The sequence below is a fragment of the Argiope bruennichi genome, chromosome 11, assembly GCF_947563725.1.
Source record: "Argiope bruennichi chromosome 11, qqArgBrue1.1, whole genome shotgun sequence".
NCBI classification, from domain to species: Eukaryota; Metazoa; Arthropoda; class Arachnida; order Araneae; family Araneidae; genus Argiope; species Argiope bruennichi.
The window spans coordinates 9,086,065-9,102,556 of record NC_079161.1 but is presented as its reverse complement, the minus strand read 5'-3'; the positions used below and the strand labels follow the sequence as shown (position 1 = coordinate 9,102,556).

At 26.4% G+C, this 16,492-nt stretch overlaps 1 protein-coding gene across 1 annotated transcript; it reads left to right on the top strand.

Moving 5' to 3' along the window:
* The first annotated feature begins 207 nt into the window (after positions 1-207).
* On the top strand, positions 208-15,469 carry LOC129957465 (uncharacterized). Its single transcript, XM_056069779.1, has 4 exons — positions 208-481; positions 5,399-5,479; positions 9,013-9,049; positions 15,123-15,469. Exons 1-4 carry the CDS (start codon positions 468-470, stop codon positions 15,330-15,332), a joined length of 342 nt encoding a protein of 113 aa, XP_055925754.1. The 5' UTR covers positions 208-467; the 3' UTR covers positions 15,333-15,469.
* The last annotated feature ends 1,023 nt before the right edge of the window (positions 15,470-16,492 follow it).

Here is a 16,492-nt window from a genome sequence, read left to right as displayed (position 1 = left end):
TTCAAAAATATAAAAATATAATTGGATTATTATTATGTAGAACAAACCTAATTTAAAATTCATCCAGTTTTGTTTTTTTTCTTTTGTGTCCTTTTATTTTAAGTGCACGAAATATTGTTGCTTTCTTTCTAATAAATTATATTTTTCCATCTCTATTAGTGTTGCCAATATGTGCCTTAAACCATGCTTCCGGTACGTCAGATCCGCTGCAGCTGGTATCCTTAAGAAAAGATGGTGTAAACAAATGTTATGTAGTGAGGAAGCATTTTTTTTAAAGCTCGAGGCATTGTGGCTTGATAATCCATTAAGCTGAGTAACTCTTCATTAAAACAAATCTCCATTTAATTTAATTTCTCAACATATCTACATCAATCATGCTTTGGAATTTCTAATATCAAATGAATTTAATTCAAAAGAATTCTTTATTCCATCTATTTCTCAAAGTGATTCAAAATACGTATTAAATAATGGCTCAATGTAGGTGAGTTATTTTTTCATTTATTAATTATTTATATTCATAATTTTTTATGTTTTATTTCTAATATTGCATGGCAGCTTTTATTATTATTATTATATGTTTTATGAAATCGAGCAAATTGTATGCCCGAGTAAGTATATTAAATTGTTTAATACAAAAATTAAAGACATTTTAAAAAAATGTTAAAATTATCTTAATGGCTGTGTGATGCTCGTCATTAAATTGTTTCTTCCGCCTCTTGCGAAGAATTAATTTTTAAATGCAATATCTCTTGTTACTGTATATGTAGAAATATCTAGAGGGGAAATTTTGAAGTAAGAAATCGTATGATGTTTGGGTCAAATTTCAAATCTTTATTGCAGGATTCTCCAGGCCTTTCATCTGTAATCTAATTATAATACTTCTTTTAGCCAGGGGAGATTTATAATATTAATAAATTCCAGTTACATACAGTTCATATAAACTTCCTTCATAATTTCTGAAAATAAACAAGTTTGGTTAAGTGCTAACGAGCTGTAAAAATATTGGTATTGTTTTTTCTATATATGAGATATTTTTCCTAAAACCAAATTCAAACTATAATTTACCTCAAACTATAATTTTTTGCTTAAGCAGTTTGGCAAACCTTTATTCCCAAACATTATATTTTAAGTTTTTAATTGTCTTTTTTCTATAATGTAATCATTGGATCAACCATATTTTGTTTCATTAGAACTTTGATATGAAATACGATATTTCAGTTTGATAAAAAGCTGGAAACTGAATTAAACTAATATTCTCCTTGATATGAGAGCCTTTAATATTATTCTGTCCTTTACAGAACTTCATAAAGATCAAATTTACTTAAATTACTCGATTATTTCAAATTATTCCAAGCTATTTTTCTGTCATTATTTCAATTTTGATTAAGAAAAGGCCATGTTCTCCTTTTTACCAAAATAGAATTCTGAATGAGAAGGAAGTTATATCGAATTTCTTGAGAAATTCTAATTAATGCTAATATTCCTTTTAGAGAAAATATTTATTATTGTCGTGAAACAAAATCCTTATACTTTGATTGTATGACATTTGTACTGAATCAAATTGACTTCCGTTGCATGATTTTTCAAGATATTTTTAATACGAGTCCTAAATTAGACCATCAGCTATATGAGTGCTGTAGTTAAGCGATGCATATTTAATAAATAGTAGACATGATTATGACAAATTAGAATTTTCAGTATATTTCAAAGGATATTTGGATTTTCAGTCAAGATAAGTGCTAAAAGACAGAGTACTTTGTCATTATAACAAAGGAATTGTGGAAGGCTCCTGGGATAAGAAACTTTCATCTTTCAGCAAAGAGAAGTTGGTCATTGAATGGTCTACAATAGTCATCAGAATATGATCATCTCTGTGGACAAAAGAAATGTTGAGCAATGTGAATGCTAATAAAGTCAGGAACCCCTATTTCCTGGATTTAAAAACATTATATGTTAATGGATTGTTAAAAGAAAAGCAAATTGTTCGGTTTTCACAGAATTGATATTAAATTATTTCCTCTTACAGCTGTACCACAGACCATAAGAATTAAAAGTATCACTGTTGTGAAAAAATAGCCTTCTCAGCAATATGAATTGTCATTCTTTTACATGAGTAAATCTAACATATATGGGGAAAGGTAAATGTTAAAAGTAAGGCTTATTTTTTCTTTTAAATAAAAAAATTATTATAAGACCTGGCCTTATTTTGCAGAAACATAGTATTTCTGTTACAAGCTTTATATATTATAAACAGCTGGTACCCGGCGTGTTGCTGCCACAGAAGAAATTATTTTGGAAATATCATTTGAAATTGTCTAATTTAATTAGAAATTGTATTTATTCTCTTGACGATAGTAAGTACATTCATTGAAATTGAATGATATATAAAAGAGAAGTATAAATAATATTTATTCTATTTTTTTTACTTCATTATTCAAGTATGCTTTAGGGTAGACAATATTTTTTTAAGCAAAAACTCAGAAATTTCATTGCTGTCCAACTTGTGAGCATCCAACGTACAACTGGTCATGTGAAAAACATGGATTTTCTAGGTTGAAAGCAATAAGTTGGCAAAGTTTTATTACCATCCGATGAACTGTATGGCAGCACATAAAATACGAACAAACAATTTTTTTTTTGTATCAGATTATAAAGCAAAGACTTATTTGAGAAATTTATTTGTCTATTAAGTTCTTTTCCTCCCTTTAAAGTATTATTGCCATTTTTACTGAAACTTCATTTTAAGGTAATATTAAAATGTAATTATGTAATCGGGAAAATACTAGCATTTTATGGATTTTTGATTTTTTTTTTATAATAAATCATTATTTATCTATGTAATTTACTATGGTAAATTGAACTGACTTCTGTCTGTTATACAGTATATTTCTCTTAATGCATTGAGTATTATTCCTACTTACAGATATCGAAGGATTAATGGATTAGTGTGATATAAACTTGCTGAAAGTGGTGTAAATTGTGGAGAATCGCATGTATAGATAAAGATAGTGTAGAAATTAAAAAAAAAATATTGTAAACTAAAAAAAAACATTAAAGGCAAGAACATAAATTCTAAATAATAATGTAATTATTAAAAAAGGATAGTATTAAAAATTTTTGGCAATTATTTATTGACTGCATGTTATTAGCAAACTTATTTTAAATTTATTTTTAAAATATTTAGTTTACCAAATCAAACCTAGTTGAGAGGGTTGAGAGCTAAAAGATTAATTATCATATATTTTTAATGTTTACAAAAAGTATATATTTGTCAATTTCATGGTAAAGAATAATTTTGAATAAACTCTTTGCACATTAAGTTTTAAAAAGCAACATTCATTTATTACAGTAATATTTTTTTAAAAAATTATTTTGAGTACTTAACTAAATTTCTATAAATGCCTAATATTTGTGTGATTTTTTAGATTTTATTTTGTGCTTGCTTTTAAATTTTTTCATGTATTTTTAAACTTTTTTTTATCTTGAATATTATTATCATGCTAGTTATTGTTATAGAATAACTTTAAAGTACAGGTAAGAAATTTCTTTTTCATGCCCATGAACTGTATTTTTTTATAAGTGAAATAATCTTTGAAATGTTAAGAATGTTTTAGTCAAGGAATTTTAAGAAAGGGGGTAATTATTTATGAGTTTTCTCAGAAGATAAATATAAAGAATAGAAAATTTGATTCTGCATCTTAAAACATTAAATCTGAATATCTGTTATGTTGTTTATTTTCCATTTGTAATTCTCAATCTTGAGTTCAGAAGTTCTTGTTATCTTGTATTACTTAAAAAAGTTTTTCTGTGATATCCCTCACTCATACTATTCTGAGACATCACTTAAGAGTTCTGCACATAAAGCTCACTTTACCTTCTTCATATGTGGGGGAGGGGGGGTATCCAGTAAACTCGCAAAATTTTTACACATTCAGTACTTTTTTTTCCAAAATGGATGTAAAAATTATTTTTTGATTTAAAAAGTTTGTATAAAATTGTCCACAGATCAATATAGCATTTGCCAACTTGTAATCCAATAACTTTCTCACAAATTCTTTTTAGAATTCTTTTCTTGGGAATGAGTTCAAATATTAAACATACCTCTCAAGAGAAATAATATATATTATATTTTGCATATTATTGAAATATGTTGAAGAACTAGTTGCTTACAGCATCATCCATTGAATTTCCTTCACATTTCATCTGAGTTAGATTAAACTGAATGAAATAAGATTAAATTTGTTTTAATTTAAAATTTAGACAAACGGCTTGTTTTGATATAAGAGTATGCTGTTTCAGAATTGTTAAAAACTCTTCTTCATCTTCGTAGGCTTAGCAACATTTGAATACAAGAAATGTTGACAGCAAATAAGATTTAGAATACTCCATTGAAAACAATAAAAAAGAATGTAAGAATACTTATAATGTTGCTGTTAAAAACATTTGTTTGATTTAAAAAGTTAATAAAAAGAAAGATTTTTGGCATACATGATGTTATGAATCTGTAGTATTGTATTCCTTATGCATTAGTCCCATAGTAAGGAAAAAAGATTTATGGATACTTTAAGATTCTGGTCTCAACGTATCTATCACCACAAACCTTGGTAACAAAAGTGAAGTCTCTAAAAGAATACAAGAATTATGAAGAATCAATAGAATTATAAATAATAGAATTAATAAAATATCTTTATTGAGATCTGAAGATCTTTCTTGAAAATACTATACATTATTGAGAAACTATAGAAGACAAAGCAGTCCCACAAAAAATCCATTCTCTGCTTAGATTATTCATCAAACAGCAAGCTCTCTCACTGTAATCTGTGTCTATTGTGCCATTGCTGCAGTTTAATACTAATTTATTGTTTATATGCATTTTGTTGATTTCTGCACATCTTGGTTGTGTTCTTGCTACGTATGCTTTAAGTTTTTTATGAAATAAAACTTTATTTTCCATTACTTGGCATATCAGATTTCTTTCACCATACACCTATTGAATGGTTTTCCATAATATTTTGAAAAGATTGCATATTTGTTAAACATTTCATAATTGAGAATCAAATCAAAATTGTGCATTTTGAGCTGTATTTGCTTTTTTTAAAACAGGATAGATTGATTCTAATGTCCTACTTTTCAAAATATTGTGTATTTAAAAGCATTATTTTATAGATTGAATTGGTTCCATTTTATATAGAAAATCACACATATTTTAGGCACAATTTTCAATAGAATCTTAAATTCCTAAAGTATTTTTGGTTTCTGCTGACATAGTTGCATCCATTTTAATTCATAAAATGTATAATAGTGATTATTGTCAGTTAGTTTGTTACCAATAATATATGAATTATTCTCAAATGTTTACTGATTAGCTGTTTATTGTTTTTAATTTTTTGCCATTTAGTCGGAAAAGGCCTCGCCCTTGTGATGAGGACTGCTGTGAGCTGATGCCTATTTCTAAAAGAATTAATGATTTACATATTAGGTGAGTAAGCTAATTCATTCTTATAATTTATACTTTCCAAGCTACCCTATGCTTAATCTTTTTGACCTCAACATATCTCTTTAAAAAAAATTAAAACTTGCTGTAGTGTATAAGAGAATTAGAATATTGCATGCAAAGAAAATATAGTGTTTATTTTTTTACTGTGAATTTGGAATCGGATTTATCACATGTATTTCCTAATATTTCAGATTTATTTTATGTTATGGCTGTGACAGTGTATGATGCCAAGAAATATTTCTTTATGAATGTCTTATTAATTGTGAAAGTAATAACTTAGGTTCATTTTTAATACCTAAATCACAACTTATTTATGTAAAAAAAAAATCATGTATTAATAATTTTTTGGTAAAAGCCAATGAAATAAAGAGTGATTGTTTAATTAGTTTGCGAGTTAATATTGTGAAAATGGATGCATGTGCTGAAGAGTCAAGAAAAATGATTTTTATATATTACATCTGAGATTCTTGTCTGTATGTATAAAATATGAATACAAAATCAGACTAAATTTGTTGTCCTTTGGCAATAGCTTGCATGTTTTGATTGTTGGCGTGCTTATCTCAGTGGAAAATCTGAGACAACATTATTTTTCTAGAGTTTTATGATTTGAAGAAATGAGTTTGTCGAGCAGTTTTGATTATAAATTAAAATTGTCAAAAAACGAGAAGTTAGAAAAAAAATGAAAGTGTTGAAGTGAAGCTTCTTTTTCATAAAAAGAGAAGTTGAAATGGAGGTATAAAACATTTTGTATTTGGAACAAACTCTTCGAACTACAGGAGCATTGCTAGTTTACAGCATCAATTAATTTTACTGTTTTGAAGTATAGTTAACTACTCAAACTGCTTTATTGTTATTGCCCAAATATCACTTTAAATGATATGATAAAAGAAATATACTTTTATTAATAAACAAGTACCCCAGAAAAAATAAAGAAGTACCTAATTTTGCCCTCAATTTTAGAGTTTAAAGTAATATTTCATATGAAGGAAATCTTTTTTTGATAAATTAAATTAGACAGTCATCCTCTTAGTGACTTGTTTTCAAAAGTACTATTATTCTGTTCTGTCACATTACTTTTTAGAATTTGACAATCTAAATGTTTCTGAGTTTCTTTCGTTAATTTCTTCATTTCATTATTGAATTATTTTCTACTTTCAATCAGCTCTAGAATAATTAGACCATGATCCCTTTTTCATTTGGATATGAATATATATATAATATAATATAATTTTTAGAATAAAAACTGCCATTCTGTAATCATTAATAATTTAAAGTATCAATAATCGTTTTTATTGGACATAAGTCAGCTCCAAAAAAACGATTAATGGCAAGGTCAGTACTGCCTTTCATCATGATATTGAACTTACTTACAATCTTGCTAAATTATATACTGATTCTCTCCCCCCTCCCCCTTTATACTTTGTGTCTCTATCTTTATACTGTTTATTCACTGTTTAACCATGGGTGGCATACAATTTACAGTCTATTAGGAAAAGCTGCATGAAAAAAAAAATTACTCTTTGCCAATAAAAACTGAATTTCTCTGCTTTACTATTTTTTAATTTGTATCTAGTTTCACTAAGTGTTCATCATACATGGTGAACTTATGATTATTCACTAACTTTGGTGCATAAAGCTGCATTGGGTCTTCTTCTCTTTAATTAATAGAGAATTATATATTACTCTTATGTGTATGCTATTAGACAGTTGTTGTTCAACTAATTGTAATTAGCTTAAACATCTTTTAACATTCCTTTTATAAATTAATACTAATTGAAATGGCTAAGCACATATATGGGCAGAACTGTCAAATATGAAGCTTTAATATGAAAAAGCACTGAAATATGTGAATCCTTCTATTGGTACCCTGGCAAAGAATAACAAAATTTACCAAAACACTAATTAAAGCTAAGATAAAAATTTTGTTAAAGCAGGTAAATAATTTTCAAAAGAATAAAACATAACCTGCATAAGTGTCCTCTTGTGATTTTCTTGTATGTTTAAATGTGACCCAGTTAGTGTGTTATAATAATAATAATAATAATAATAAATGTCATTCTGGTTTTCTTTCTTTTGAATGATCAAAAATTTGACAAAAGTGTATAGATTTGGTGATAAGATTTTGTACTAAATTTCATCTATCTTGCTCCTTTTTATGTTTTTGAATTCTGATGCTCATGCAACAGGAACAGACTAATACATAGATTCCATATACAAATTTCATTCAAAATTTTATACAGGTCCAAAACTTTGTGTGCAAACAAACTACTTACCAAATTTCATCAATTTTTTTTAATGTAGTGTGGAGTTGTTGTGTTCACAGACAGAAAGCATAATTCCAATTTCACTCAGATTTAAGGTCTAAAATTGGAGATTAGTCATTACCTCAAGGTCTGTTTGATTGACTATCCTAAAGCTTTTTCTAGTACTTATTTATTAATGGTGAAGGTTTGCCGATTCATTGGGCATTGTTTTGACATCTTTATTTTTTTTTATGTTTAACATCAATAATTTTCATACATTTTAATATAAGCAGTCTAAACAGATAATAAAACTTTATGATAAAATATTATTTTAAAATCAAACAGTTTTTCTACTTGTACTATTAAATTTCATGATTGAAAAGGGATTAAATAATAATTGCTTTAATTTTATCAGCAAAATTTACCTTCTGCTCCAAGATTTCCATTAAAAAATTATACTTAAAGAATTATTAAAATTAAAGATAGCATGGGAAGTAATTTAAGCCATAAATTAAAAAGTTTAATTTTGTAGCGGTAAAAAAAATATTTGTATAGTTAAAGAAAAAATGTATTGAAATACAGTTTCTGCTAACTTTTACTTATTAGGGTTCTTAGAATCTAAAAGCAGCCCTTATTTAAATGCATATATAATATGCAAACATATGAATCATAATTCAGTTAAAGATCGAAAAATAATTAGGTTAATTATTGCTTTATTATATTATATTATCTTTTATGCTGAAAACTTTCTTTCGGCTACAATTACTGAATAATTATAGATCATTAAATATCTATTATTGAATACAGATCATTAAATTTTGTGTTAGTATCAACTTTTCAAGGATCTGAATTTATCTGATTTTAAATATTTAAAAGTAAAAAAAATAATTGTCTGATTTGTTTAGTTTTTATTCTTATCAATACTGGTGCCCAAGGACTCCACACTTTTTTAGAAACGATTTTATTTAGAAAATGAAAGAAGTGGAACAAAAAATATTTCAAATTTGTACATATCATTAAAGAAAATAATTTAATACAGAAAAATATAAATTAATTTTACTTTTAGAAATTCAACCATGTATGTATCGATTGTGATGTTTGCAGATTGTTTTACCATTCTCACTCTCATTGTTTGTTCTTGTAAAAAAAATAGCATTTAATGGGTTAAAATATCGTATAAAGTGATATAAGTAAAAATATTTTTCAAAAATAATTAGTCATATTACTTCATTGTGTATGTTTCTAACCATTTGTGTATTCCTTTATTTCTAGGTCTGGGTTTCCAGAAACAAGCACATCTTTACATAATGTAAGTTTTAAATTTATATGTAACAAAAAAAAATTATATATTACCCATATTTTTCTCAGAAAAAGTGTAATTTTTTTTTTTTCAATTATATTAAAGTAAAACATGCCAATTCAGTTGCATAAATTTATTTGTCAGTTATATAAATTTACAATCTATTGCATTTATATTTTTAATACATGGTAAAGCTTTGTGTATTAATTGCATTAATATAATTAAAGGTTTATTATGTTCACATTGCTTTATAATTTATAGAAGTTTCTTTAATTGCACCTATTTTTTTTTAATTAGAATGCATTCAAATTTGAAATACTATGAGCTATATGTAAATGAGGGATAAAAAAATAAAACATTTCTGAAATGTATTGAACTAAAAATTATTTATCAGAACTTTGATGTAGATATGCTTTAAACTGTAAAATTTGTATTGGTGTAATAATTGACACATAAAATTCTTGTTCAATTTACCCAGCATGCTGATGACACATAGTTGGCTTGTGCCAATATTTCTCAGCAAGTTGTATTGTTCATTTATCGTCATGTAAGATAATGGTAAAGTTTGACCAATTAATCAACCGCTTCATTAAAATTGTTCTTGCAAATATATTTTTTGTAGAAATGAGAGACCATGCTGTAATAACCTAATGGAAAAACTTTTGCTTCAAGACTGAAAGATCATACCAAGTATACATTAAACTCGTTGAGGCTTAATATTTACTCTTTAGTGTTTTGCAAAGGGAGATGCCAAATGAAATAACATTTCATTTGGCATTTCATTTTATGACCAACCCTCAAAATTATAAGGATCATTCAATAATTGCTCTTGTGTTAACTTTAAGGCTGTGCAGTATTCTAACTAAATTAATCCCACATTGAAAATATACATAGAATTATTGATTTTGATAGTCATTTTGATGCTGACTGTTTCTGCATGACTAGCTGATATACTTAGCATTATTCTGAATAAAAATATTCTCATGTTCTTTATTAATAAAAATTTAATTAATTATCACAGAGCATCTTTGTAACATTTAAAGCACCTATAATACACTAAAAATTATAGTTAGCACTTATCAGCTGTTCATTGAATTCTGCAGTGACAGCATTATACACAAAAAAGGAACATATTGACTATATTCTTCTTTTAGGAATATATGACACATATTAATATATGTTGTCTAAATTTTTAAAAATGAGTTAAATATTTTAAAATACTTTTATATAGAATATTATAATTTACAAAATGTATTTATTACTTGCATCTTTGATCTGAATTAAAAAGAAATGTTGATTGATCCAAAAAAAAATTCTCTTCTTGTATATAACGGGCTGGACAAAACAATAATTTAAAATGTTAAAATGCTCATTCTTCCTTTAAATTTTTAATACAGTAGCTTCCATTTATTGTGTTTACTTTGAAACTTAAGAATTTTGATAACATTAACTAGTTGATAAAAATAACTAAATTGGGTAAAATCAACTATTATTTTTATCATATCAAGAGAAAACAATAAAAAAAGCATTTAACTCCTAGGTTGTTAAGCTTTTCAAAATAATAATTAAAAATATTCTATAATTGCTGTATATTGACAATTATTCCTTAATGGCTCACTTATATCATCTTCAGACTTTTTTTTAATTTGTTAAATAATACTACATACATTTTTTTTATATTTTATTTTCTATTTTGCCACTTTTTTCTGAGAATCTATTTTCTGACAATTACCATACTATATGAAATTCTAGAAAAATATCTTTTAATAGTATTTCGGACTGATAAAAATGTACTTATAGCATTTTTCAAAAAAGCTGGATTTTTCGAAAAGTAATACAGATATGAATTTAAAATTTTGTGAAAATTTCCTTCTATTTAATGTATCCTTAAATGGAATTACAAAAATTCTACTCAAATTAAAAAAGTAATATTTTTCGAAGTTATACTTTCTTAACAATTTGACATCTTATTGTGTAGCACTTTTTAATATCTACAGCTCTTCAATTAAAATTTTTCCCTCTCAGATTTATTGTCTTTAATTTAATGGCAAAAAAAAAAAATCGATATTTGACTTTTTCGCATTACCCCCTAAATCCGTAATCTGCTAACATATTCGAGTGCAAACTTTGAGGCCAGTATTTAGGAGCCAACTGAAGAACTTAATCAGTAAATTGGCTGTTGTGTATTTTTTCGACATTTTGACACTTTTTATATCTATTCTATTGGTTTTGCCTTGAGAATTTCATCAACAATAAAGGAGTATTGATGTAGAAGAGTTATTGATCTCCAATCTTTTCACTGTGTGTACTTTGAAAGAAGGGGAAAGGGGGTGCAGAAAGCTGGATTACCAAACAAAGTAAGAATTTTCATCAGGCCCAGCAGTGATAATATTATTACACCTTAGGTTCAGAATTTGAAATGGTCTTTGATGTGCAGGAAGATTTATTATTTGTTTAGCTCTTGTAAAAGTGCATTAAAATTTAGCATTGTTCCATACATGAGTGTGTCTATAGAAAGAATCTGGTTGTTCTAAATGTTTATAGTTAATGTTTTATGAACAATTGACCTCTTCTTGAAACAAGATAAATGGTTTTAACTTTAATAGGCTATTCCACATCCAAAGATATTTTACAAGGCTTTCATGCTTTACTGAGAAATTAAATTTTAAACAGATTTATCTATCTCGATGAATAGTCTATCTATAAATTGGAAATCTTTCTTATTAAATGATGAAATTTAAAAAGAATTTTCAAAGTCATTGATAAATGTGACTAGTTATAGCCTACATGGATTTCTGAACATCTTTATTTCTAATATATATATTATTTATTCAAAAGTTCCGTAGTAGGAAGAGAAGAGTAGCCTTTGCATTTTTATTAAAAAAACGGGAAACTACCCAAGAATTTTTGGAGAACCAGGTATCTAGAAAATGCAACTGCTGTTGAACAAATCAAATTCAGGAAGAACTGGTATTATATGTCAGAAAGGACAGTTTATAACACCAAAATCTAGATTCAATAACAATCCTATATTCTCAACATTGACCAATAATGTCCAATCATTTTACATTTTTATATATGGACTGCCCACTTTTACCATTTTTAGTAATGGATATAAAAAACATGATCACTGGCCATTGAAAATTTTTAGTTTCAGGAAAATTGGTGTTCTTGAAAGTCTAAAAACTATAAATAACATTTCATTAATTCTTCAAATAAATATTTGTATGTCTTTATCGGGAAAGTTAATTTACTAGAGTCTTTAACGATAAAATGCTGGGGGAAAAATTTAACAAAAAGAAAAGTTTAGGACAAACAGTTAACATTGAAACATTATTGTAAAGACCTTCTTTTGCAAAATGTTGACTAATTTCCTTCTGTACTTTATACTCACCAGAAGTATTTGTGTTTAGACCTGACCAGAATAGCCAAACAAGCCCTATTATAAAAAGATGAAAAACATTCTTTCCATTATTATGAATTGCAAATGCTTATAAGAAAAAAAATGTCAATCTATTTTAATAGAATTAAATAATTCTTTGAATGATGTAGCTTGCAATTCAGTAGATTTTGAGGAGTTTGAAGTATTCAAATTGACTTCTCTTCAAAATTTGAAAAGGTCTTATCAGAGGTTCTGGAAAGTAATAAGGGTTCTGAAAATACATTCCCATGATTAGATCATAGTTGAAAGAGAATTTTTCTTAAATAAAGATATTGAGTTCAAAAAATTTTAAAGAAGAAATATATGTAATATTCTGGTTTCATTTCAATAGGGGGGAAAAAAATACGATGGAATGGAGAATTTTCAAATTACAAAGAAAAATTATATACTCAGAAAAATGACTGCTCTAAATATATTGAAAAAATGAAAAAGTGAAGATTACATTCTCAAAATGTTGAAAAATATAAGAAAAAGAAATGAACTGCAGAAATCTGTGAACAAACTAGTTGAAAAGGCTGAAAATTGTACAGACTTAACTAGATTTTGTATTATTTATTTATTTATTTTGCAGAGAATTTAATTATACAAAGTAGAATCAAATAATTTTCAAAAGTTTAAGCTTTAACTGAATAATTTAAAATATTTTAATGCCACTCTGTTTCCATTTCATTTGTTTAAATGTAAATAAAGATTTCTTTCTCTTTTGCATTTTCTCCTTCATTCTACCAAGTACTTGTCAAATGTAAGTTTAAGAAATTCTCATAAAAATCTTAAAACTACATTTTTTAATGAATTTTGTTTTAACTGCATTGCGAATATGTTTGTGAAAGCATCTCTTAGTAGTTTGTGTAAAATTTGCATGGAGTAGTTGCAGCAAGGCAAGCTGTAAAATGTTTCCCTTGTGATCTCAAAACCCACTTTTGAGCTGCAAGTTTTTGCTTATTAAAAGAAGATGAGCATTATAATTATTTTTAGAGCTCTTCTTTTAAACATTTTGAAGTAGTAAACAAGACAATAATCATGCATTGAAAATAAATGATGAAAATATTTTATTTAAATTTGTTAGTTACATTTCTATATTTTAAGTGTGTAATTGTATTATCCTTGAAATTTTTTCTTCAATAAGAATAGGAGCTTTGATAAAGTGATATAAAATGTAACTAAACATTTCGAGTGATGACCCAGAGGCAAATAAAAAACAATATCTGTATAATTCCCGTTTAATAGCAATGATAACAGTGATGATTAAGCAATTTTTCAATATTTTAAAATTTACTTTTTAGTGATTAGTAAAATGAATTAGTGCCAGTTTTGTGTTAAACAGGTTTTAGATCTCAGTATTTCATTAATAAACTAATATAAAAAGAAAAATACTTTTGGCCTCAGTTGATTTTAATTCATACTTTAAATAAAAACCATCTGTTATTTGATTTAGTTCAGGTTTATTGCTAAAAAAATTTTTTTTTCTTAAAAATTTTCACATTTTTCTAAAAATTGTAAAGCAATTGTCTGTATTAAAATTGTAGTCTTTTGTATTGTTTGAAAAGTTGTTAGCATTTCATTTCACAAATATTTTTAATAAACTTGTTTACTATAAACTTCATCATTCATTATGGCATTCATAACACTTTGCATTTTCTGTGGCAAATTTTAGATTAGGCAGCTCCTAAAGGCTACTGGGTTGAAGAACCGCGAGCAGGTCAATTGAAAACTACTGTTAGCTCAGTTGACAAATAAATAAATTTATAAAAATTAAAAATTTCAAGAATTGTAAAATATTGATCACTTTGTCAAATATTATTTTCCTAGTTTTTAAATATTCATTATTTGCACCCAACATCCACTTCACTAATATTGCAAACAAATAAGGATGCCAGACAATTTGAAATTATAATTTATAAATGAAAACCCATATTCATAAATTATTTAATAATATTAATTTAAGATAAGTCATAAAAAAATGTTTAAGTTAAACATGTATTAAAATATGAAATTAAATTGAATACTTTGAAATTTGAGAATACTTTAAGAAACCTCTTAAGGCTTAGAGCTGTCCGAAGTCACCATTGTGCCGCACATGATGCAATAAGATGATTAAGATATCCAGCTTCATAGAATGATGATCAACAATTACAATATCTTCATTGCTTTATGCCTTCTTCAATAGCTTGTGTGTCTTTCAGATGTTACCATTTTTTGATCCAGCCAATTGGTTGATTATGTTATGAAGAAATGAAATAATGCAAAAGGTTACCCCACTTCTCCAAAAAATGAAACAATTTTTTTCACAAGAATTTAAATGGAAAAAAAAAATTATAAGTTAATTTTTGTAATATATAGATGAATAATACCATGCAAGTGTCATTGTTCGTCAAAATTTCAGTTAAAATTTTTATTTAAGGGAAGCTTATTAAATGGAGACTCCACTATGATTATCAACTTTTTCTAATATTATTTTCATACTTCATAAATATTTCAGACCAACATTTAAAGAGAATCAATTATATAGTTTTGTTTTTAAACTCTTACTATACAAACTGTTTGCAGATTTTTACTTTTATTTATGTGGGTTGAAATTATTATTCCAATTTTAAATGTAAAAATTAAATACTCTAAATAGCTCTCTTTGAAATATTTCAGATGCCAGAAATGCATCCTAGAACACGAAGTATGCTGAATGGGTGTCTGCCTGAGATGCACAGACAAAATATAGCAACAAGGGATCCAAATGAGTCCTGCAACTACAATCCAGAGCTGAATGCTGTTGAAAATCCTCATTACTATCATATGAATGAAATCTTGTATGAAGCTCATATCCAGCGCTTACAACGATTGTCTAGGCCTCTGTGAATGTATACAGCTGTTTAACTGTGTTTGCATTCTGTCAGTGTATTTCAAAATTCAGTTCTTCCTTTAAATGTGCCCTTTATTATTTAGAATTTGTAAATAAAGTAGAACTGTGTAAATAAATAAAGTGAATGTATGAAGTTGCTATTTATTCCTTGAATATTAATTATCCGTATATTTATGAGTTTATTCCTTGAATATGAAAAAGAAGAAAAAAATCTATGTTCATTTTCAAATAGTGTTTGCAGATATCGTTTTCTGAATAAATACTCTTAAAACATTGAATATGAAATGCAAATTAGGATTTGTGACTCTCAACTTTTTGGGATTTTTTAATCATTTTTCATCATAGGTCGTTTTTGACTGAAATGAAATGGTACATATTTGAACAAAATTCAATAATCTTGCTCAAATTTAACCATGAATGATTCTAGAAAATTGTGATATTTGAGCTAGAAAGTATTTGTATACTAATCAAGTTATGTGTTATTTAATAAATGATATATGCCTTTTATACACAATTTCAAAATTTTATTTAAATTATGAATAAATTGGAAAAGCTGTAAAGATTCTTAGAAATTTTTGCTTAGATATTGAAACCCCCCCCCCTCCTCTCATTTACCATATCTGCCATTAATTGTGCATACTGCTCAATTTCATTGCCATGCTATCATTAATCTCATGTTATGAAGGATCAATAAAAAAAGAATCTTTGATTTGTATAAATAATTTTTTTATCTAAATTAAATGATCACTTGATATTCTTTGCCAGTTCTAACAATCTTGCAGAAAAATGGTACATGTACTTTCCCTTAAGGATTATCCATCTTTAGAGGGGAGTCTAAAAAAAATTTTTATCAACAGGATACTGGAAATACACGTATGCAGTGCAATTTATAATTTTATTGAATTTATGAGACAAATGCTGTTAACATGCTATCAATTGCTTTTTTAGTAATTTTGCTGGCATATTTTATATTTATTTCATCTTAAATTGATACTTTTATACAAAACTTTAAAAAAAAATAATATATATATATAAATGTTTTGTTCAAAATTATATGCATAAGACTTTCTGTTTTTACCAGCTGTTTTTTTATATTTGCTTTTATGCTTTATTGTTGAATTTAATAGTCTTTTTTTGTGCATTTTCCTTCTTTTAG

What these genes read in the sequence shown, in the direction of transcription:
- LOC129957465 (XM_056069779.1), top strand. An exon ending in ATTAATGATTTACATATTAG is followed by an intron (nt 5,480 to 9,012) that starts GTGAGTAAGCTA and finishes CTTTATTTCTAG; the next exon opens with GTCTGGGTTTCCAGAAACAA. An exon ending in CAAGCACATCTTTACATAAT is followed by an intron (nt 9,050 to 15,122) that starts GTAAGTTTTAAA and finishes GAAATATTTCAG; the next exon opens with ATGCCAGAAATGCATCCTAG.